Consider the following 25,632-nt stretch of genomic DNA (forward strand, 5'->3'; position numbering starts at 1 on the left):
TCTATCACGTCTACTAAACACAAAGAAAAATTTAATTTTTTTTTTAAATCTATGTAAACTTCTCTTATAGATCAAACCCTTAAATTGGTGTACACTAGCAAAGACATATATTGTAAATTGTAAGACGCAAACCCACAGTATTCTACACACAATTTACAAAACATTTTTGGTGAGTTTATTTCTACATTAATTTATGTACACTAAAGTAAGTGGAGGCAAAATACTAACAATTTTTCAATTTCAGTGGACAAATAATAAAAATATGATTATTATTATTATTGATCATTTATCTAAAATTATTATATCACATTGTTTCCGTTTCATGAATAAAGATGGTATCATTCTTGCAAATTTACAATTAAATTAATTTAGTTTGTGGCATTTAAAAAAAATATATTCAATACAAAATTATGCAATAATTTCATTTAAAACAAAAGTAAAAAATAAAATTAAACACCATGGCAAGCAATTTATTTGGGTATTGTTCAAAAAATATAAATTACTCTAAAAGGAATAGAAATAAAATTTAAAAATAAATATAATATATTATTAAATTTTAATTAAAATGTAATTAAAATTCTATTAATTTTAAAATTAATTATTATAGTTAATTTTATATTTAAATCTGTTTTTATTTCTACAATACACATTTTTTTTGTTAGGCTTATGCTTTGTTGTTCAATAAAGTTTGTGTACACATTTTACTATTTTGTTTTAATTGTATCATAATATTGAGTTCTGTGTTAAAATTACATTCAACGCTTAGTAACTTTTTTAAAATATCCATAGTAGCATAGTACACTAATCTTCTTCTCTTAAGCAGCAAACCAACAAAATATGATCAAAAAATTATCAAAAATCATTTGTTTAGTTAAAGAATATTTTAATAATTATTTTTGCTGACATTTATTTTCCTTATCCTAGTGTTGGTTTTGGTCTCTGTCCGTATAATTGCGGCAGCAACCCAATCTCGCCTCTCTCGCGTGCGATTTGCATATACGGTCTAATGCACCTGTTGAGAGATCGGCGGCGGCGACCAATGGGTGCAGCGCGGCGCAGCATCGCAGCCGGTCATTTTCTCCGGCGAGATTCGCGTCGTAATGAACTGGCCATGCATATCAAATAATCCAATCATCATCCACAAAACTGGGCGGAGCGAGCTGCCGTAATCTACATGGAAAAGACAGAAAACGCTCAGCTAATTTACAGGTAGGGGGGACCGAGCAGGTGGGGCTCAGTCTTTTCTCGGGCCGAGGAGGAGGCGCGGAGATGCACCGCACACCAGTCAAGTGTGCGCCGCCTCAGACACCTACCGTTCGCCGCTCCGAGGAGAGTCATCGTCGCTCGCTGTCCGTCTTTTCTTCACCAAGCCAACCACAGTGTCCAGAGTGCACCAGTGTCCCGGACAATCATGAGGAACTGAACACTCGCAAAAACTCAAATCTCGATTTTCTGGATTTTCGAAAAGTGCTCTGTGTTGTTTTTGGGAAACACTGACTGACTGACTGAAGTTGGTCTGACATACCCACACTGGATCTGGCTCAGATGTAAGTAGTTTTAAATAATTATTTTATATTAATTAGAATATTATTTTATTTCTAATCACACATCGGATGATGTTCCGATTCGTAGCTCTCGAGAGTATAATATTTTGTTCGGGTTTTTATCAGCAGAATTGTGTCGAGGTTTATCGGGACCAGGAGTCAGGGATGCGTCCACCGGGGTCAAGGGTCACAGCCGGCAGCGTGACGTTGAAATTATGTTTTTTTCTCTTGGAGGATCTGACGTATCGGCAGCGCGTCATTAGAGCAAAGATGAAGCGGAGCGCGTGCACTTTTCTTTCTTCGGCTCTTTCCGAGCCCGATTGATGTGTCGGCTCGACCGAGGAGAAATTGAGCGCTGAAATTATCCAGTCGTTACTTTATTATTATGATTACGTGCGGTGCTGTTTGCGGTCTCGGCGGCTCGATCGGCCACGACTCTGTAGCTTTTTATCCCAAAAACGAGCGCGCATCTGTGTAGCTTTTTATAGACTCGGGCTTTCAGGTAAAAGAGCGGAAAATTTGAGCAGCGTAACCAACGAGGTGATTGCTTCTGCTCTCGAACCGCAAAAAATGCCACTTTTTGGAATTCGTCTATATATTGGAGAGTAATTTCTCCGGCAGTCATGATGAGATTTATATGTTATGCTAAACAGTGCTGATAAGAAGGACGATTAATGGCGAAAGAAGTTCAGTGCATTTCCCGAGTGAGAGCAAATGAAAAGAAAATTATGGTGCAATAAATCAAGAGCAAACTAATCAAGATAAAGTGCAGTGCTGAAACATTCCGCGCACTTTGCATTGAATTAAAAATTATTTCCTCGCGCAACTTCGTGTTTCTCTGCGGCATGAAATAATTTGAAAACCGTAGCAGACGAGAGGTGAGAGAAAGAGATGTCTCAACTTCAAACACCTGACACACCAGAGATGCACCTTGTTGCAATTGTTTGCACCCATTGTTTGGAGTCGGCAAGGTGCGAAAAAGTTTTTAATGCGATCATAATTGAAAACTCCAGACTCTTCTAGTATCTTGAATAAAGTTTTAATTTCATAATCTTGTCATTGAATTAAAATCAATGAAATTCGGATGGTACAAAGTATCAATTGAAAACAACTATACTTTGAAGATTATTTCAAGATTGTAATTATTTAAAAACAAATTTCATAAAATTATAATAAATATATTTTTATTCCAATATCTCAAAATATCTCTATCCTTTCAAGTTCGTCATAGTTTGTTTATTAGATTTCTTGAATGTTATTCCTAAGTACAATGACGTTTTCCTTTTCAATTCATTCAAACTTCAAAGTCTTACAGTAAAAAGTATAATTTAAACAATTACACGATAATGTGGCAAATACTAAGAATTTCAACTGTTTCTTTTCCGTCCCCTTAGTTGGTGTTGAAATTGTGATTCAGTGTCGGAAATGGTTTATTTCCTGTTGATATGTTTGACATTTTGACTTTTTTTGAGGGTGTGTGAATGACACTTTGCCAGCGTCGCGAAAATGAAAAAAAAATCCAACACATATCGCGCTGACAGTCGTTATCTTTTAACTGCCTCATTTTTCCACCGAGGTTTTCACGTTGAAAAACTTTCTTTCGTATATACATGTGCGCGAGTGATTTCGAGCACGCATGTCACACACACGGCACGAAGACGAGAGGAGAAAAGTAAAACTTTTGACAATAAAGCTCCCATGCATCACGCTCCTCCAAACGGCAAGAGAGATGAGACGATGAGAAAGTCGCATCTCGCGGAATCGCAGCCGAGAAACGCTAGTAGCTTGTTACTGAAAATTTTATCTAATCTGCAGAGAGAATATATAAATGAGGAGCTCGCCACAAGGACCAGAGCGAAGTTGAATCTCAGCAAAACGATAAATTGTTTTTGTAAACTTTTGCTGAATTCTCCAAATATTTTTATTTAATTGTTACAAAAATGCTCAAAAATCTAAATTCAGCATTTTTTTTTTTTTTTTAATTTGGATTATTTAAAATTCAGCAAAAATAAAATGGTTGCATAACTGTTTCAAAGGTTTTATTTTTCCAATGGGCCATTGAAATTAATTTCAAAGTAATTTATTAAGTTCCAATGTTATTTAAAATATGTTTTTGTATTGCACATTTATATGAGAGAAAAATTATTAAAAATGTGATTTCCATCAATGGATATGTATTTATTTTTTTAACTTGATCTCAATTAAAGAGATCATGAATTAAAAGGTTATCATATACGGAAGCTACATATTTCAGTCGCTGATGGAAGAAAAATACATTTCCACTTTTTTGTAATATGGTCAGCTATCTTGACTATCGAAAAAACTTGAAAAATACATTTTAACATAAAAATCAAAATCTTAATCCAACCTACAGTATTTTATAGCAAACGACCTTTAGCTAGAGACAGATTTAGTTTTGAATAAAAACAATTTTCGCAACGAGGAAAAGCCCGATTTCTTCATTTCCATGAAAATAAAATTTAAAAATTTAAAATAATAAAATTTTATTTTATATTTTGCTTAACATGTTGGAACACCTTAATTTTGTTATTATTAATTTTTTTCACTTCAAATAAACCATTCAGCAATACTTTTGATACCTTTGTTCGGCTGTTGGTTATTTTGAATGAATAGGTTTTAATCCTTTCATAGAGCATTATAAGACCTCATTTTTCACAATCCTAGTTAAATGGTTCATGGGTGGGCACGTCTCAAACTTTGTGGGGGCCGCGAAAACAATTAAACGGGGGTTCGGGGGCCGAATCAATCAGCGCCCACCACAAACCGTTTTCGCGACCGGAGCGTAATTACGCCAAGAATCAATCAGAGCTGGTGGCTCCAGAGGTGTGAGTCGCGACGCCAGGCCTCGTAAATCAATGTGACGTGCTCCTCATCTCTCTCGGCGCGCACGGCCAGCCAGGCAGACACGCAGCAAAGTAAACACAGCACCTTGTTAGCTCACTTGTTAAATGTTTTCAAACCACTGAGCACCGATTTTAGTTAGGCTGAATTTTGATCGCTAAAAGCATGAAGCGAAGCTGCTACCTGCTTTCGCAGCTGACAGCCCCGGCCAGCGTGTCCATCATTATTTTTCAAATAAATTTATTCCGCTGTCGTTTGTTTCCATTTCGCTTCTTCTCGATTTGGTCCGAGAGCGAGGGAGAAAGAAAAATAAATAGAAATAAAATTTCATCTCTGGCCGACGAAAGAAAGAAAAGATGCTGAGCTGCGGCTGGTCAGATCAATCAATCACGGTGATTAATTGATTTTGACACTTGTGGCAATCAAGGGAACGCGTGCTGCTGCCGGGCATAGACGTTTAATGGTCTTCTTTGTTCTTCAAATGATTTGCCAAACGAGCATTTTTTTTATTTATTTAAATAATTTATGGAAAATTCTCGAATTGAAACAGGGCTTTGAATGTCCCCTTAATTTTTTTGGCGACGGGTGTAAAAAAAAAACACAAAAATAGTTTTGTAAATTTTTATATTATATATTTTTTTATTTAACATTTTAAGTTTCTTTGGAAGTGAGGAGAAAAGGCTTTGTCCTTGTTGAAATTTTGTGTTAAGAAGCAAACGTCTTTACCAGCTTTGGTCATGGTCATGAGCAAGACTTAATATCATTCAAAATTGAAAAAAAAATGTATACTTCAAAATTTCCTTGCTCGTGAAATAGAAAATAGCAATTTATTTAATATTTTTCAATCAAAAATATATTTATCCAAGAGGAAAAATCCATTTTTTCACTTCAGAAACGTCTCTCCTCCCCTTAAAAAAAATTGAAATTTATTATTAATCTTTAAAATTCTAGTCGAATCTTCACAGGCATAGCAAGTATAAGCCAGGAGTTTATTTATGTGCGAATAAATGTATAAGCAAACGTCACGGGTCTTCTATCTACTTTACTACCGTGCGTCTGGGCATATATAGATAATAATTCTGCCGAGGTCCACAATTCCGAGAAGGTTGCGTAAGTTCCTTCCTGCTCTTTTGGCGAGAAACGTACACCGACACGGCAAAGTGTACAGAAATTATACAAAACACACGCGCGCAGCCAAATAGGCAGGCCGAAGTGGCGTATTATAAAATAATAAGTGGCAGAGGAGGAGAACGAGCAGCATCAAGAAGCGAAGAATAAAAAAAAAAAAGAAAATAGAGCTGTTGCAGAGCAGAGCATAAGGTGCGCGCCTCGCTCGCTCGAACCATGTTATCAGAATTATAAAAAGGGTACGGTCGGGCAGGCATGACATGCATTAAACCTTGCATATCAAGGCAAGGGGCAGAATGCATGATGATGAGAAGGTTAGGTCACCGGAAACTCAAAAGCACACGGGTGTGGTACGAGATGTGATTTTTAAAAGCAGCACCATGCGCGCACTCGTCGCGTCCAACGAAACGAAAACTCACTCGCCCACCTCTCGAGCTCGACTATTAGCTTTGCCCGCAATAGTTTCTCTACACGAAAGCTTTGTTAATGCCCGCGATACGTATGAAATATTAATTCAAAGTCGTAAATCACACGCAATTTTATCTACGACTGTCCAGCTCTAGGAGGAAAATGAGAGTATTTTTACTATTTCTCACGAACAGAGCTATAGGCAGAGATGCACGGTTTTGCCAAGAAAGTGACGAAAATCGTTCTTGTGAAACCTGAAACATTTGCAACGGTGGGCACAAAATTTTTCAGGGGGAACTGATTGAGGGTCATTTTATATTGCTATTATAAACCAGACCTTTGTCTGGGTGAAGAATATGGAAAATATTTAATTCCTCAATTTTGTTTTGTCATAAATGTTTGAATATTAATTGACTTAAAATCACTTACACCACAATCACAGCTGAGAAGTTCAATTTTTTTCTGTTTACTGTACGTTAGATTGATTTGGGCCAAAACTTATTATTTAAACGATAAAAAATATAAACATTAAAATTTCTTTAGGTATTAAATTATCTTGTATGTTTTTTAATAATCTATTAAATTATAAAAAAATATTTTTATAATTCTAAATTTAAAATTTTGTTAAAAAAAAAATAAATTCTGAAAGTAAATGTGGATAGCATAAATTAATATATTTTTTAAATTTGTCTGTTTTACTTTTATACTTCTTCTAGCTCCTTAAAATCTTGAAAATTCATTTTATGATCTGAAATTCGACAATTTGGATCAGTTCGCTTGGTTTTAGCACATTTTTTTTATTTTAAATAATTATTATATTTTTCAAATAACTAACGATTTTCTGCAAATGGAAATTTTGTAACAAAATTCGTTTGGAGATTTTTTATATATCCGCGCCTCAAATTTTACTGTTTCACTTCTCGTCAACTGCTATCTAGTGTCTCCATTAATGAAGATTAACTCCAAGGCGCTCACCACCCGCTAGTCAAAGAGATCGTGGCAGACTCGTGGCTGCTTTCGGTGGTTACGTATGATTAGGAACGTCGTCGCACCGGCAGCTCTGCGTTTTATCTGCGCGAATAGAGCGCCTATTAATGTGGAAAGCCCCTAACACAACGAGGAGCACATCTCTCTCCTCGACCGCTAATACAATATACACGCGATAACAGAGGCAAACAAAAAAGCATTTAACACCCAACTTGCTACGCTCCAAAATTAAAACAAAAAAATATCACCCCAAGTATGAGGCAGGTATATAAAAATTCCTTTTTATCGCTCGCCAAGATAAAACACATCTCTTTATCGCTGCCGGTGATTTACACGCGTTTAATTGCGCCGCCGGCAGATAAACCCTTTTCTCAGGTGCCACCCTGAAAATAACGCGGTGCGTGCGACAGGGATTAACTTTGTTCTTATACTCTTCTCTCTCGCCTACCTGTTTTGTTTGTCTGGTTTTATATATGTGTGGGGGAGAAAAATGAAATAATAATTATATGAAGAAGCAAGGAGCAGTTAATCCCACGGAATGCGTGTCTCGTTTCCTTTGGTTAAGGGGTTGCTACGTGAAGCACGACAGGTTCTTTATTGTGACAGTTGGTCGAGCTGTTGCGGCCTAATTGATCAGCCAACAACCCTTTAATAGTACCTGTCTTATTTCCTCCCCTGCGTGGCCGCGAATGCGTGACAGGTGCGCATCTCATTTTGTCCGTTGGCCTCTCTCTCACCTGCGCACAGGTGAAATGTATACAAACTTTGGAAATCCTCCTACTATAATATACGCGAGAAGAGGAAATAATTAAAATACGCCCGCGAGCTCTCGGTTTTACTGCCGGCGAGCAAACGTTTTGTGTAAAAACTAATTGGAAAGCTGATTGACTGATGGTGGCAAATCATTTTTCGCGGCCGCATTAGCTTCTACGGGGCGGCGGCTCACGTGGAACTTTGAAAATTTATTGTTTACCATAGCACGAAAGTGAAAGGATCCGTTAATTATCACTTTCAGTTTAAAGTAAAAATGGAACGTTTTTTTCCTTATAAAATTTAAATTAATTCAGGATCATGGAATTTAATTAATAAATCCGGTATCAGAGATTTAGTAAAATGTTGTAAATTGTAAGAGTGCATAAAAATTGAATTATAACAAAAAAATATGTGATGAAATTTAAAATTTTGATAATTTACAAGGTCAATTGATGATCAAGCCTTTTGCAATTAGACGAGAAATCTATCACAGCCATATTGTGTGTCAATTTGTCTAAATTAAGAAATTTTAAATTTTGATTTTCTGAGAGTGGAATATCTGGCAAAAGATTATTATTGCAATCAAATTTTCTTTTTTAATTTTTTCCTATGAAGTAAAAATCAATCTATTTTGCTGGAAAAAGAAAAGTTTTTATTATAAATTAAATTGCACTTCAATACCTGCAATTAATTTTCCTCTAACAAAGCAATTAATTAAGTGCACGGAAAGGTTCAATCTATAGTCCATTGCGAATTGCATCAGGTTTTTTTCATCCGACCTGCAATAACTTTCTAATGGGACCTCTCCCTGGAACAGTTCTATCTTTTTGCATATCCACACTCCTCGCTGCTGCTGCCTGGCTTTATGTTGTGTTACGGCACACATAAAAAGTTTGCGTTGGTGCATAGGAAACTGTGCTCGACGTAATTAGCATGCACACTATACTTTCACTGGGTCACCATTAAGAGCCGCCACCTTTGTGTTTCTCCGAATTCCCATGGGTACCGTGGGATGTTGATTTAGCTATGTTGCGCTGCACTCAATTAATTTATATAGCACCCTCCTTATCTTCCGGAACATTTTTTCTCTGCAAATCTATTTTTTAACATACATCCGCAAATTGCAATTTTCTGCAACTAAACGGTATGAAATGAGTTGCGGATCCGGTGGAGGGCGACGGCGGATGCTGCGGTTATTTAAATCAAATCGAGAGTTGGCCGTGCACCAGAGTTACGGACCCCATGCTGAGGAGAGCGACAGATGCTGCCCCATTTGCTCATCTTAGCTCTCTAAAGTAAAAACCGTTTCGGATTAATTTGTTTGGCAACGGCGGAAAAACGTGGCGAATATATTGAAATGCTCTTAATATGCTTTTGCGGTCAGTGATTTTTGAATAAATATATTCCGGGGAGAGTATTTGCAAGAATTAAACCAATCTCCCAACGGAAACAGAGATTTCACACCAATCTTGTACTGGTAGAAAAAGTCTTTTTGTATATAATTCAGCTTAAAGTTCCTCTCTTAACTTTTATTTATTATTTATTTATAAATGCATCAAAGCATTTAGATTCGAATTAACTTTGAGACCTTTTTGTTGAAAGTGGTTCTTTCATATTTCAAGTCCTGATCAATTTTTGAGCTATTTAATGTAAACAGGATACAATAATAATGACGAAATAATTCATAAAGCAAAAGATATTGCTTTTCTGAAGAATAAGAAATCTGGGAACAAATTTTCATTAAAAGTTTGAATTTCTTAAAATTATTAACATTTTAAAAGCATCTTGCATAATTTTTTTCTTTGCAATCCTAGGCTAAATTACATGGTGAGTTTGAAAGCCCTTAAATTTTTACAAGTCTTTTAAGTGGAAATAAATTTACAGACCTGACGAAATTTGCAACTGTATTTTTATCAAAATGTATAAAGTGAATTTACAGGGGCGGATGAGACGCTCCCATCTCACGTGCAGTGCCTCTCTCTGCAAATCAAAACCTTCTCTCTCTCGGCGACTTCTTTTCCTCGAAGCGAGATTTTGAGCCGAGGCTTTTTTTGCACTCAGAAATGGCGTTGTTGGACAAGAAAATAACCGGCCAGGGCAGCCAGCGCAGCAGCAGTAGCGAGTGACGCACGCGACTCGATCTGGCCGGCTCACAATAAATCTGCCGGTGAAATGCATCACTGGCCGAATGCAGGGTCGGACGTGATCTGCATTGGATTTATTGGCTGCCAGCAGCGTGAGATGCAGTCCATTTGACGTCCGCTGTCACTGGATTCCACTCATTTACTTGACCTGTCCATAAATTAGCTGGCCAAAGTGCGCTCTGATAAATTATTCATTCAGCTCCATCAATCATCGCACTTTCAATACCCACTGTTTATATAATATTCCGAGTTGGCGCGAGCGCCCACAAAAAAAGGCTCAGCCTGGATTATTATATTGATTCCATAGCAAAGCATTTGCAACTTCAAGTTCTTATATATAAAATATATTCCGACAAATGTATTCAACAGGTTTGCAGATTTTGCTGTTAAAGAGCAATGATATAATTTATTTCATTGCCACCGACCGCAACAAAGAGCTGCACGTGGTTTGATGCATTATGCCAATTATGTAGCCTGATAAATCTTTTCCAACAAGTGCAGCAGAATTGAAATATTAATGTATAAATCATATAAGAAAAAAGGTGAATGGCGCAAAAAGCTTATATATGAATGATCGAATGAAGTTGCTTTTAATAATCTCATCGAGCGTATCAACGCGATCGGTCGGTTTAATTGCACACGGATTTTTTTCTCAATCGAAGACGCACACAAAAGAAATCCGTTTTCCAATCTTGAATGTGCTCGAACACTTTTGTCCGAACACTCGCGCTGATTATTATGATGTTTGAAATTCATTCATCGCGATAGCTGCAGGAGAATAATATTGTTAGGCCAGCGTCTCGTTGCCTCGCAGCTTATTTCTTCCTGGCCGCTCTCTCGCGCAGCCAGCCTGGGTACTAACTGTATTTAGAGATGAAACTCGACGTGATGCAATTGTGTATATCGTAAACGATGAATACTGTAAATCAATTACCAATGATGACAAGAAGTGTGCTAGTCGTTTGTTTGAAGGTCTCGCTTCGAGGCGGACTTCCCAAAGACTTCTCAAGAATAATTACATAAAATCACTTTGGCCAAAGTTCAATTCATACAAGATTAAAAAAAGAATATGAACATTTTAAATTGCATGAACAGTTTTACCAATTTTATAATTCATTTTTTCCTGTTCAGTAATCACGATATTTTAAAAATTTCCTGAACATTATTAATTTAGCTCTATAGCAATTGAATTATATTATATAATTACATTCATTGACTTCTGTGAAGAATTTGGTAATTTAAAATATTTAATAAAAAAAGATATATTATTTATAATCCTTTTCTCTCAGACAGGATTATTTCATTATATTTTAAATTTATAATGTGGCCGCATTTTCGCTAGTGGTGGTTAATGATATATGAATATTTCTAATAATCAATTACTAACTATAAATGGAGTATTTGTAGTCTTTCTCGAAATCTGTTGTGTAAATGCAAGCGATATTTGTTTCCTCAATTTGCTGTAGTACACAATTGTACCAAATTTTATTTATTCTTAATAATGTGTACAAAATTAAGCAAAAATTAACTTTGAGGAAGTCTGTAACCCAGAAATCGATGGAAAATTATTTTGATTAATTTACCAATTTAGTTATATAATTATATTTATAGAGATTAAATAAATAAAAAACTTGAAATTGGTAGAATAAAATAATATCTTAAATCTTTTTTAAAATATTTTTAAGATAAATATGGTTTTAATTTATTTTAAACTCAATTTAAGTTTATATCACACTTTTATTACTTAACTGCAGTGTCTTGATTGAAAACAGTAAACAAACAAGTTGGCCACTCGCGCATGTACACTGCAGAAAATGAGTCGTGCTTCGATTTCTCACTGAGGCGATTTATTCATTCCACTCCACTTTTTGTTCGCAGGATGATGGACGAGTACAAACCAGACCTGCTGCTCGGCCACTCGGGCTACCCCCAGCTGCACCTGCCCCCGGCCCCGGAGGGGCCGCAGACGATGAGCGGCAACTCGTTCCACGACTTCGCCGCCTCGCCCTCGGCCTACTACATGCGCTACGCCGACGACCCGAGCGGCCACCTGTTGCAGGGGGTGGTGCGGGGGTCGCCGGCCGCCTCCGAGGAGGCCACCAGCACGTGGATGCCCGGCTTCGGCACGGCGTCGCCGAGTCGCGGCGACGACCGCCAGCAGCACATGATGCAGCCCATGCAGCAGATGCCGCTGGGCGGCGGCGGCCCCGCCGGCCCCAAGGGCCAAATCGGCGCACAGAAGAAGGAGCAGCGCATCCGGCGGCCCATGAACGCCTTCATGGTGTGGGCCAAGGTTGAGAGGAAGAAGCTGGCCGACGAGAACCCGGACCTCCACAACGCAGATCTCAGCAAAATGCTTGGTGAGTGCCAATTTTTATTTTTTCTTCTGCAAATATTTTCATGATAGTTGAGGGCCTGCTTGAAATTTAGGTCATTTTTTATTGAGAGGAAAAAAAATTATTCTGCACAATTAAAAATTAAATTTATTTACCATATAAATCTTTATGTCTGTTTGTATACATTCGATGAAAAATATAATTTATATCTTTTTAATCAAACACATCCCAACTGTTTTTCGTATTACTTTCTGAATAAAAAATAAAATACAATATAATTCTTTAGGCGCGCTACAATCTAACTATTTATTAGTGATTTTGATCTCCAACAGTTACCAACGTATGTTTATCCAGCTTTTTATTAAATATTTTCTAACCCTTTTTTTAATTTTTAATTTTCGCATTAATAAATAAGGAATGCAAATTCAACTTCCTAATTCAACCTTCTGATTGCTTTAAAAAAAAAAAAGAAAAAAATAGTATTCAAAAAGCTTAACTGAGCTTTTGCCAATTTAAAAAAAAGCAGATTTGTTCAGTGTTTTTCTTATAAATTATAAATAATTGCCTGCAAATTTGAAACCGAGACTTTCAGACGCTATAAAAAATTCTGATGAATCCTCCAGCATTCTTATCCTTATCAGTTAAAATCCTCTTATGTTTTTTTGATAAGCAAATTCTCGATTAGCCACAGTGATAATAATTCGTTTAAAGCGTCACGTGTATTTGTCTCTATGCGAGAAGAATTCGCTGAATTCTCCGTTGCATTTAATTTAATCTCTGCAGAAATTTGGCGCGGGTGTTCGTCATATGCATCGCATCGTCTCTTTCTCGCTTTTTGCAAGTGGACGAGCTTACACAATGAAGCGCGGCGGAGAGCCCGTGCGCGCGCGGTGCCACTTTCACTTTTAGCCGATTATATTGTTTTTATTATTATTCAATCGGTGTGCAGTTGAGCAAGTATATTAGCCACTGGTGGACTCTTAAAAGCGCGCGGCAGACGGACCGCGGCATCGCACGCACGCTAATATTCGCTCCGCCAAGGACCCCGAACGCGTCACTGATACGAATTAACGAGGGGAGCCTTTTTAGGCGTGCACATCCTTCGCTCCAATGATAAATATGGTTCCAGTTGCACGCCAAGCTTGTCAGAAATCGCGTTACAAAATTTTATTAGAGATTAAAATATTATAAGTGGCAGATCTTAAAAAAATGTATATGATCTACCACTATCTACTGATTTTTATGAATTATTTGCTATTTTTATAAATCATAATTTATTATTTATTTCTTTTTATTTGGAATAAAGCTTTCTTTATAAAACTTTGTGCCATTTTGAAAAATTTTAATCAAATTTAAACGTTTCAATCTCCTTGTAAATAAAATACTACATACTACAAAGCAAAGTTGCAGGAAAATTTGCTTATTTACGCTAGCTTTTGTATAATATTGTTTTTTAATATTTATTTTTTTTAATTTAATATGAATTATTAATAATTAATAATTGCTCCACTTATTACACACAAATTCTACTTTGAATTTGTTTTCATTTGAAAGAATTTAATTGAAATTCAAAATTTTTTACTGATTTTTGGAGTAAATTATTTCATACAAAATTGATTCAAAAAATGGTAGGATTTTATGGAAATTTTAAGAATTAATAAAACCAAGAATTTGTCCTCCAATCGCTACTTTATAGACTCTGCCATCTCTCTCTATTTAACTTCGCGATATTTTTTTTTTGCGCCGGTTACCTGTTGTTCTTGGACCATTAGACAAGGCCGTAAATTACTTCAAACGGAATGCGCGCCGTGGAATATAGTACTCGTCGATGGTTCCGAGAAAAACACGGCAGTCTCTCTCTCTCTCCTTGCCGAGTTCCAATAATGAGAGAGATAAAATTCGCCGGCGCGATGATAGATTCTTGGCTGATATACGCGTTGTCTGCTAACTCATCTCTCTGCGGCCGATCCACCTGTTGTTCGCGGAGGCCACAGGTGATATAAAATGTAAAGTAAATACAAACGCACGAGCCGCCGCATACATTTGATATAAATTGAATAAAGGAGAGTTCCTCGCCACCTGCTCCACCCCCTACAGCTCTCGGCAGGCTTCGCATCTGCCCTTTAAATAAAAATTCACGTTAATTTACATGCAGAAGTTGTGAAATTCGGCTGCTTCTCTCTCTCTCTCTCTCTCTCTCTCGAAGCGTGAAAAATAATTGCTTGAGTTTTTCGCGTGATTTGGCCTGCTGCTCGGGCTAACTGCTCCTCCGATTAAAACGCAAACTTCGCCACCGCCCCGGATGTTATTGCTCGACACAGCGACGCAGCCGAGCAGAAAGTCAAGAGGAATCAGGGTAGTTTGCGCGCTTTGATGCAACAAAAACGCTCGCGCGCAACGGCTTATTCGTCCTCCGCGAGCAAAAACTGGTGAACTGAGAAAAAAATGCAAACAAAAGAGCAGAGTGAGGCAGCGTCGAACTGTTGTCGCACATGGCTTGAAAAATTGGTAATTGCTTTCGGAGTGAATAAGAAAGCAGCTTAACATATCCACTTGAATACTTTTTTCAATCGAAAAAAATTTTAATTCACAACCGCAATTTTGAAATTACTAAGGAACGGTTTAAGTTTTTGTTACCGTAAAAGCTTTTAATATTTTTGTAATTAAAATCATCCTGAATAAAGATCATCCTGAATAAAGAAGGTTGTACAAAATTTCAAATTAAATGGATTATGTTCAATGCAGCCTTTTGGAGTGGAAAATTAATTCAAAAGTGATTTCCATTATGAGGTTTTTTTTCATAAAATTATAAATTTTAATCTTTGATTTTTTTATTGATTTAAAAATCCGAAATATGTAAGAAAATTAGAAGTATATTCTTTTGCCTAATAATTTAATAGTCATCATAAAATTAAATGATCATTTATGAATGCATTTTTTTATGTATTAAAAGTAACGACGAAATCTAGAATACACAAATTATAAGTAATTTATTAGTACAGAGATATTAATTTCTTGATTTTTGTCTTATTTAAACCCTGTGATTCTTCTTATTTATTTTCCACTTTGTTTTCTCATTGGACTTGCATGTTCCAAAAAAATTTTGAACACAAAATCTTCTTTGAAATTCCTGAAGCGACCCCAATTAAAATGACAATCTCTATTCATGCCGACTGACCAGTTTGTCAAGAGGCGAATCAAAGACTAAAGAGGCTGCCATTCACAATTAAACGGCGCATGTACTTTTGCGTGTAGACTTTTGTGATTGCGAGAGACACATACGTTCATTCCAAATGATAAAGTGCTCGGCATTTTTCATCGAAATTCCACTCGAAAAGCTCTCGGCATAGAAGATTTATGTGACATCGGCGGGCAGTGCATTGAGCAAAATAAATGTGATGATGGATAAAGCGGCGCGCAGGTAAATTTCGCGTCATTTGCATAGACTGCACATAAATATAAGAGCGAAAGAAAGAGCACACACACTCCACACAGGTGCTCTATATCTCAAAATCTCGACTGCCTCATGCCGCGACTCCGGCCTGAATTTTAAAACTAGCTGCAGCTGATTTTCAACTCGGAGAAATACATAAATATATCTCAAGAGAGAAGGAAAATGTTCCGCTGGCTGCATAACAATCAGTAGCCGATATGGAAATTCGTTTGAAAAATTAAGAATAAAATCCGTTGGCCAGTCTTGTGCGGCAGGTGCAATTATTATTCGAGGGGCCATCTTCTCGCTCCTCTCTGGCTGCGTGTTTGTATAATCGCCCGACTGGTGGGTGGAAGAAGACCGGAAGTCATTTGGTCTGCGATGTGCGTGCTGGCCCTTTCCTCTTCGGAAACACTCCGAGAATTTCTTCACTTGAACGCTCCGTGTGTGTGTTTTTTTCCACTTTTTATATCGACCTTCCAACTACAACGGTGGAAAATTAAATAAAGAGGCGCGCAATTGTTAGTCTGGTAAAAAAAAAGGTTTTCTTTCTTAGTTCGCTCGCTCCAAGACACATTCCGAAAATGGATGGAATTAATTTTTTTTTCAATCTATGGTTCAAAATGTGTGATTCTAGACGCCTTTTTGGGCCTTTTGCTTTTTCATTTTTTTCTCAAATATTGTTACAAATAGAAACTTATGGTGATTTTTTTTTTTAAATTGACATTTGAATAATTCAAAAAAATCTATGCCTTCATTAATTTAAAACTAACATACAATTTTTCATATTTCCAATCTTCTATCTTTTCGAATTGGAAAAAAAATGAATTGAAAAAAATAATGTATGGGGCTTAATTAAAAATTGCTCTATGAGAGAATTATTAACCATTTTTGTTTTTTAAATAAAGAGACGCGCAATTACTTAATTGCGTTTAATTTAAATTTTTCCGGCGCGTTTGACTCGGCTTTGTGTCACAGATATACGAAAGCCCTGACCTGGTTATTACGGTGCAACAATCCGATTCGAGTCGATTGTTGGCGCGCGCACCCTCCTCTCTCGTCACAGAGAGATGCGTCATTAATCACGGCTTTGAATTCATAATCACACGCAGCACACATTCCCAATCCGTATAGCTTTGTTTCGTCCGTTTCAACCAACACGTTCTTCTCAATAAATCAAAATCTCCACAATGCCGGATGATAAATTTAGAAATTTTACTCCTCTACGCGAGCGCGCGCGCGCCCAGATTAATTAATATTCACAGTCGAGAGCGTCGTAAAAAGAATTAACCGTCGGTGACAACTGCGGACACATAATGCATCCTAGAAATCTTTCTCCTCTCATAATATTCTTAACGAGCCCACCGCTCTAATTAATGACGAATCTCTTTCTTTCATTTTTTAACCCAGCATCGTCCACCGACTGCATCTGTGGAATGAAAATAATGCGCGCGACTTTTTTACCCACGGACAGCGTGTCTCACTCTGTTAAATTCAATTATTAATTGCGTCGAGTGCTCGGCGAAAATAAGTACACGCCGGTGACGATAATTGTTTCCAGAGTGAGCAGTTCCTTACTTTTTTTCTCTTTCTCTCGCGGGAGGAGTGAAGTATAAAAAGTGCAATAATAAAATGAGACAGCACTTCTCGCTAAATGCAAGAGGTGTGCGAAACTCACCCAATTAGTGTGGCCGTTCATTCAGCGGGAGACTAAATAAGGAGAAGTGCACAAAAATTTCACTGCCAGAGAGGAAACACCGTTCTCGCTTAATTCTGAATGCACAGTTATAAATCTGGAACGCGAAAAAATGAAGTACAAAAACTTGCTATTAGGGCCACTTAAAGTTTTTAAAGTAAGTTAGTTATTATTAAAATTTTATTAAATTTATATTTCTTTTTTTATTATTTATTTTTAAATTATTTTAAATATTTATTAAATTTTAATTTTAATTTTCATACAATGTAAGTTTTTAAGTATTAATAATACTTGATGCAAACTTAAAATTTTGATATAATGGATTTAAAATAAATTCAGAAATTAATTTATTTAAATATATTTAAAATAGCAATTTCTCTTGATGGGTGTGAAAAATACTCAACGGTAGCTTCAAATGTTCCATTATTTGCGGCCAAAACTTTAACTTAAGAATTATGGCTTCACTTTAATCTTATTATTGAGTCTCATTAATCAAAAGATGAGTTTTTGAAATTCACAATTTTAATACTTTATTTTCGTTAATTATAAGAGGCCCTTTTATCCTTGATTTGTTTTCCTTGAATCGAGTATTTAAGTTGTCCCATTAGCAATGTGCTTTACATCATATTATCCAGTGCACACGTGTCCACCCATTACATTACGGACGAGAGGCGCAACAGGTGTTTGCGCCTTTTGACCCGTGGCTGCTGCGGTGATAGCGCCAAAAATAAATCGTAAATAAAATAACCAGAGTCGCCGCGTGTGTCTCTCATTTTGAGAGACACACTCGCCTTGTATGACTAAAACCGTTCATGCATTTTAATTAAAAAAATTAAAACTCTTCCTTCCGTCCTTCTTCCTTTTCCTGCTGGATGCTTCTCGATTAAAACACGCGACTTGTGTGTCCTCCGCGCGAATTTAAAAAAAAAAAAGAAAAAGCCGAGAGGGAGCGAAGTAATATCAACTTCCGTCCATCAAGCTCGACTCCCTCCACGGTTTATTGCATTAATGGCGTGATTCTCTTTCTCTCTCCGCCGACTTTAATTGCGCAACGGCCGCCGTCCATTAATAAATTATTCAGAATTCCAACGCGTATTTTATACAGCCATGCCTCTCTGATCGATCGTCCGCGCCGCCGTGATCAACTGTTGTGTGTATATAAAACTTTGTGTCTCTCTGCAGTTGTAAAAATGTCGCAAGATTTCGCTTGCTTAAGGTGACCCCGAGACGTCTGGAAACACTTTTGCCAACTTGCACGCATGTATGCACGAAAAAATTAATATTATTTCAAGCCGCCGAAAGTTTAAGAGGAAGTCAAACAAAAAATTGTTGCAAAATTTTTGTGTGCTCGTCTCTCGCGGCAGACGAATATTGTTATCTCTATTCGATATACTCAGCCCACGAAAAAAATTTATCAACTATTAGATTTTAGAGTTCATTAACTTGATAGTGACAATGGCCGCTAAAACGCGGTGAAAACACAGAGAGAAAAGATAAAAAAAAAAGAAGGAAAACGCCGCCGAGTGAGAGAGAAAGAGAGCAGGAGATGGTGCAATGTTGGATTAAAAGGAGGCGCGTCACGCGAGCAAGTAGAACCTCCAAATCAAAGTGCGAGCGAGTTACATAATAATTTGTATTATTTATTTGCGCCGAGGACAATAGCCCCATAAGGTGCAGGCAGAGAGAGAAATTAAGGGTCACGTTCGGCGGCCGACGCGATTGCGAGTCGCGACACGTCGCTCTCGCGAGGATGCTTTTAGTAATGGCTCATCCATTGCGCCACTCTTGCGCCCGGTGCATCTGCATGCTAATGAGAGACTTCTTTTTTTTTCATATTGCATCTTTCTTTCTCGGCGGGTGAATAAATAAAAATGCAGGTGCATCGAAACTGCTGCTGAGGACGCGTGCACCACGCCCGCGTGCCGCCACTTTTTGTCGTCGATCGCGTTGTGACTCAACGATTCTCTATATCAATCTAGAGCAAAAAGGGACACGGGAAAAATTGGACTACATATCCGCGCATTGTTTTCGCCTCTGTTATTGACGCCGCGTGATTTCGGTAAACACAAAAAGCTAATAGTAAAAGGCCGAGACCGAATTGGGAGCATTGCATAAAAATCATCCATCGGAGCACCTAGAGGTGTGTGCACTGTTTTGCAACTCTCTTTTGAGGACACTGCACACTTTAAGCGGGAAATATGATCGACGTTGATTCACTCCTTATTATTTTCGAAGAAGTTACTTAAGTAGAAGAGTTAAAAATGGAAAAAAAATAATAAAAAATATAATTATGTATATGATTATATTATTTACATTATAATATTTAAAAGCAAATTAAATTATTGTTTAAATGAAGTTAAATAACAATTCTTCTTTAGTGAATTATAAATCAACGCATTTTTCATAATGTTAATATATTTTATTTAAATATTTTATTTTTAACTGAATAAAATCTCTAATGTGATGCTATTAATATTTTTTTTTAGTTTTGTAATTTGATTTTAGAGTCATTTTTTTACTATAACTATATTTATGTTTCACTGATTTAAGAGTTTATTGAATGCTCTTGATTAATATCTTGTAAGATGCTCGTGGTATACGTTTCACTGAAATTTCATACATTCATGAGATTATAGTTATTTATTCTTCTGTTTTTGAACAATACGGAAATTCTACATTGGAAATAAAAGACATCAACTACCAGATGTCTGCTAAAACGCCCAAAATCGAAAGAGACTCAGCCGTTGCAGTAATCCCATTAAGAATATTAAGTAAAATTTATAATTTCTTCAATGTTTCAACCATCTTAAGTTAATATTAGGAGCTTTGTTATAGTTAATGAAACAATTATATGAAGATTCTAGATCATTTATTGCTTATAAGAAACATTCCTATAATTAATTAATTTAAAAAATAAAAATAAAAAATCTACATAATTAATCCATTTAAAAACAAATTAAAGAAAAACCGCCTTTTTCTGTATATAGTTAATTTATTTCAATATTGCTCTACTATTTCAAATAGAGCCGGACAAATTTAAATACTTGTTTAAAACTTGAAAATTTTCAAGATTAATTTCTTTTTTCTCTTTTTACATCTATCTATAAACTTTCCTTCTGCAAGAGTACTAAAAATAGTTTCTGATTTGGTTTATGGTTCCTCCGAGTATTGATTTAATGTCATGTCGAGCTGATTTTAAACATTTTATGACGCACGATCAACTTTGCTCTAGAAAAACGGAGACGTGTGCTGCGATGTGCTCGCCCCGAGTCAATAATCTTATCTGCGTAGGCGTATCGGTCCTAATATTTATAATACATGAGGCACAGGACTAATTATCATGAGCTCGTCTTATCTGTCGAGATCGTCTTTGACGCGGGGCCAGGGTCAAGGACTTCCTGCGATGATGCGTCGGATTGATCGAATTATTTGGTGAAGCGAGGAAAAAAACGAGCGACGTGCACGCTCCTCTTTTAATGAACAGAAAATCGTTCAGCCCGCAGATTGGTTGCACCCTTTTTTGTGATGGCTGCAGAATAAAAAATGTATGCCTCGAAATATGAAGTGGAAATTAAAGCGGCCCGCTGCTTTTTTCATCTGGAAAGAGTGCAGCATCATGCTCGCTGGAAATCGGACGGTCGCCAAAGGGGGCAGCAGAACTAACTCGGCATCATTAAAGGCAGGCAGCGTGTCCGAAAATTTTCTGCTTTAAATCGGATTGCACGATTCGGACTGGAGAATGCCTCTCTATTTATTTGCTCTCTTGCGTAATTTTGCGCCTCTTTTCTTATCAGTTAGTCACCTGAACGCTCGCGCTTGGTGGTGGCTCGCGAGCGTGCGCCTTTATCAGCCAGAAAGGCCGCAATCAATTAGTCTCCCGCCTGCATGCGCTGCTCGATTTCTTGTGAAATTTGCCTTTTCCCGTGCGAATTTTATATACATTCAACTGCGCTTTAATTTGTCCTAATTAAGACGTGTCTCTTGCAACAACTTTATTACTCTTTGTAAATTAAAAAGTAGGATGGAAAAATCTTATCAAGACGCGATACATAAGTTGATTGTTGTATACAAATTTCAAAACTTTTATAAATGAAGCAATTCGAAATTTCTGCAAAACCAATCAGACGTTTGATAAAGAAATTCTCGGCAGTTAATTATGTCGGCGTTTGGAAAAGAGAAATTTCAAATTTCCGACTAGATAATTATATACGCCTTTGAAATTCGAGCACCTGTCCGTCCACGCCGCTCCAGAGCGATTTGCATTCAATTTTCGGCACACAATGCAGACTTCATTGAGCCACGCCGCTATATCTAGAGAGAAGTAAAGCAAAGGTGACGAGAGAAAACACAAAGTATATATCTAACTGGGACGGTGAACTCTTGACGAGAGGAGAGAGACGCATGCAGCCTCCTCTGGACCGTAATTTGGCGTTGCAGCAGTGGTTTACCTGTGCAGGAAAAAGAACCAACAGAGCGGAGAGAAGCGCTTGCTGACCATCTCATGCACTCGACAAAATGATCCGTGAGCATTATTGGAAAAGGAAATGAATATAAATGCAAAGCTTGACTTGATTAATGGTGCATTGTGGCCCAGGAAATGAGCTACGGCCACTTCTTGGAAAATCTGCAGTACCGCACCTGACAGGTGAAGATAATTAATGGATTTTTGCGAGCAAATAAAACGAATTTAGGAGAGACCAATCTTCAATTGGTTTTTGCTCAACTTGCAATTCTAATTTTGCTAGATCGATTTGCAAAGCACATTATCAGGTGAATCAGGTTAAGTTCGTGGAATAATTTTACAGAATTTAATTTGTAAAATTTCGGGATAATTTGCAATTCAATTGAAATAGCAGAAAACATAATTAAATCCATACAAACTTGTAGATATCAAGAAGACCTTCTTTGCTAATACATTATATTAATTATTTTTTTAATTGAATCTTAAATTTGTTATTATTTAAATTTAATTCTTAAATTAAATCGCAAAATTTTAAAACTGGATACAAGTTTTGTTAGTTTTATCCATATCCATCTTTCAAAGTTTTTCTTTTTATTCGGATTGATCAAAGCAACAAAAAAACTGTTTTGCGATTATCTTAAAATTTTTCTTCATCATGGAAACAATAATTGCGTGCTTCTCTTTTGAGTTTGATTATTTGGGCTTTTTGGACGAAAACGAGTCCATCGAGCGCTTTCTTTCTTTCTTTCTTCCTCGTGCCTTGACCCGCAGACAGTCTAACCATTTTTCAGCGCCGCTCTCCTTTGCGGGCCGGACTAGCTCTGTCGAGAGCCGCGGAAAAATAAATGAATGGTCAGGCCGATCACGACATACGCGAGAAGTGAAGAAACAGAGCGGGATCCAAAAGTCCGCGGATTGTGTTTAGTCACCGTGATCAACCTTGAGGTTCCACTAATTGCTATCTAATGCAATAAGTGGGCCGTGTTTTGCTGAAAGATGATGCCCTCCCGCTGGGGGAGAGTCCTGCAGCTGGACCAACGCGACGTGCACTCGAGCAAAACGCCGCCGCAATTAGGAAAGCAGCGGCGAGTAGCTGTTTTATTCTCATTAGAGCTATTCAATTTTTCAGCCTTTCTCAGCGTAAAAAAGCTCTCTGCGCGCTCTCGAGTAAACAGATACATTAGGAGGGCGCACCGAGGGAGATTAATTCCACTGTAAAAAGCACAGAGAGCTGTAATGACAAAACCTCCTTTCAAACTAAATTTTCCTCAATTCACCTTGTTTAAAAGTCGAACGGGAGCAGCTTCTTTTTTTTTTTAATAAAAATCCAGCATTCAAGTCTCCGAGACAAACACAAAGAGGGGAGGGGTGTTTTATTTTTATATAAACAAAAAAATTTACATTTTAATTTAATTCACCTGCAGCTTCTGCTTTATCTGTTGGTGCGATCTCGGCGCTCGGAGATAATCCAGCGAATCCGAAATTACAAATCAGCATCGCGTTGTTAATTAATCTGTTTGTTTATCGGGCGTGCTGTTGTATAAAAAAAAGCTGCACGCCGGTGTCGTTTGCTCAATTTTTGCCGTCGCTGATTTTGTCGCGCTGCTTTTTTCTCTCGTCGGCCAATTAAGATCTCTCTCTTCGGCTTAATGAAATTAATTTCAGTAAAAAGTAAACAATTTCGTGACTCCTTTAATGAGTCGTGACTGCGGGGAATGAAGAAAGAAGACCATTTATCTCTGATTGTTGATCCCAATGTTGCAAGCGACCGTTCCACATTTCACTGCACAGCAGCAGCGTGATATCCACGTTTTCGCAGTCTGCACTTTTCTCTCTCTTCCGCGGGCTTTCAATTAAAAAAGTTGCAAAATATTTCAGGCGATTAATATTGCAGCGCTCGCTAACGACGCCTACAATCAATCATAAACTTCAGAAAAGAGCAATTATAAATCTTGTGGAAATTAATCTATTTTCCCCTTTTTAAAACGTAATTCGGTAATTTTACCAGAGCTAATCAAACGCACCGTGGAACAATTTTTATCCACTTTGGAAGTAGTGGCTGCGTCCGATTCGTTTCGCTCCTCCCACTTTAATCAACACCTTCAGTTACACACGTCAACCCATCAAATTTTTCAGCTCGTGAGGAAGGAATTTTTAAAACGGTGGGAAAATCCCCAAGCATAGCATACAAATACGAAGCAGGGACTTTTTAATTTTTATAGCTCCTATAATAATTCTGACAATCGTTGCTCAACAAATACAACACACAGACACTTTGATCAGATCGACAAAATCCGAGATAAAATCAGCTGCCAAATTCAATTACCTCGCAATTGGCAAAATGAATCGATAGTGCGGTTTTGAAATTGGGCCACGAGGTATTTTGATCTCCGTCATGAATTTAGGAAGAGCTTGGCGCGAGATTCTTTATCGCGGGTGCACCATTAATATGTGTATAGAGAGTTGGCTACAGCCCGAGGAGATCGGGGATAAGCCCCAAATTATTACCTTGCACAAGTTTGTTTACTTTTACCCAACCAATAGTGCACTCTCGCCAAACCGGCGGGTTTAGATATATTAAAATATTATTAATTCACGAAGGGAGATTTGGTTTTTTTTTTCATATACACTCATTTTATGGTTGATGTGCGAGATAAATCACAGACCGTGCCTGCCTATTATTAAACGATCATTATTAAATTATTATACGCGCCGAACCCCACATATTTATGAAGATATGATGAGCTCTCATCTCTCTCTCGTCCTCTCCTCTCGCAATTGATTTTTTCCACCCGCGTGAAAAATAAACATATCAAAACGAAACGAGTTCTCTCTTGAGAGAGTTGAAGGAGAGATTAGAAAAAAAAATATGAGAGCGCAGGTACACATTCGTGGAAAACGTGATCGAGGCGCGGTGTAAAAAATCTGCTCATGAGAGCTCTCGGATGCGGAATACAGCGAGTTTGTGAAAAGCATGAAATGCTTGTAATGTGCTATTAATTAAGTTAACGAAGAGTAAATTTCAATTAGTGACGAGGAAACTCCAATTATTGATTTTATGAGATGAAAACTTCATAAATATCAAAATTCTTCAAAAGTTAAATTTTGTTAAACATTTCTATGATAAAAAAAATACAGACTATAAATATAACATTATTATTTATATATATTGTATGGATTAAAAATGTACACAATTATAATTACAAATTTTAAAACTTAATATTATTATTTTTTTTATAATATAAAATATATGATTTTTGTTTATTTTTTTAAAAGATTTCTAATAAACACCAATGTGAAAAAACAAGACATATTTTTATAAACAAAATAATATAATAAAGTTGATTACAACAGCATCACTTATCATGAGAGGTCACAAAGATAAATTATTATTTGGTATGGTATGGTATAGTAGTTTTTCATTTATAATTTTTGAATATTTGGATGATGTATCTCGAGAGGCAGAGATTGCCTTGTGGCACACCAATAAACTTAATTTGCAACTAATATGTCGTTTGTTGTATAGTGATCCTAGTAATGTTTATGATAAATATATTTTTCAACAAGTGGAGAATACTTATATTTAATTCTATAGCTAGTCAAAAATCGAATTGTGTGACTTGACGAGACGGTGAATAATCTCACACCTCAAAGAAAATGAGAACCGCATATTACAATTGTCTGTGGCGCGGTGTCGGAGGTGTCATTCTCGCGCAAAATGATAAATTGACCTCGCACCACCTGAGAGCCGCGCGCGTTGTGCGCCCACGACAATTCGCGAATTATAAAACACCTCGATTAGATCGTTTTGAAATATGAATGGCGCTGAGAAATGAATAAAGAGCTGCATCTCCTCAGACACAGAGATGCGATGATTTG

The 25,632-nt window shown here is 36.9% G+C and overlaps 1 protein-coding gene across 1 annotated transcript in view; it reads left to right on the forward strand.

The window, feature by feature from the left end:
- Window positions 1–1,230: 1,230 nt before the first annotated feature.
- The window catches only part of LOC132194096 (transcription factor SOX-8), a 51,099-nt gene continuing 26,697 nt past the window's right edge, over window positions 1,231–25,632 (forward strand). The window contains exons 1-2 of the mRNA XM_059615174.1: window positions 1,231–1,547; window positions 11,705–12,186. Coding sequence (XP_059471157.1) covers window positions 1,546–1,547; window positions 11,705–12,186 — 484 coding nt within the window. The 5' untranslated portion in view covers window positions 1,231–1,545. The remainder of the gene's footprint in view (window positions 1,548–11,704; window positions 12,187–25,632) is intronic.

This window comes from Neocloeon triangulifer, unplaced genomic scaffold, assembly GCF_031216515.1.
Source record: "Neocloeon triangulifer isolate White Clay Creek 2 clone unplaced genomic scaffold, ASM3121651v1 ptg000006l, whole genome shotgun sequence".
In the NCBI taxonomy this organism is placed as follows: Eukaryota; Metazoa; Arthropoda; class Insecta; order Ephemeroptera; family Baetidae; genus Neocloeon; species Neocloeon triangulifer.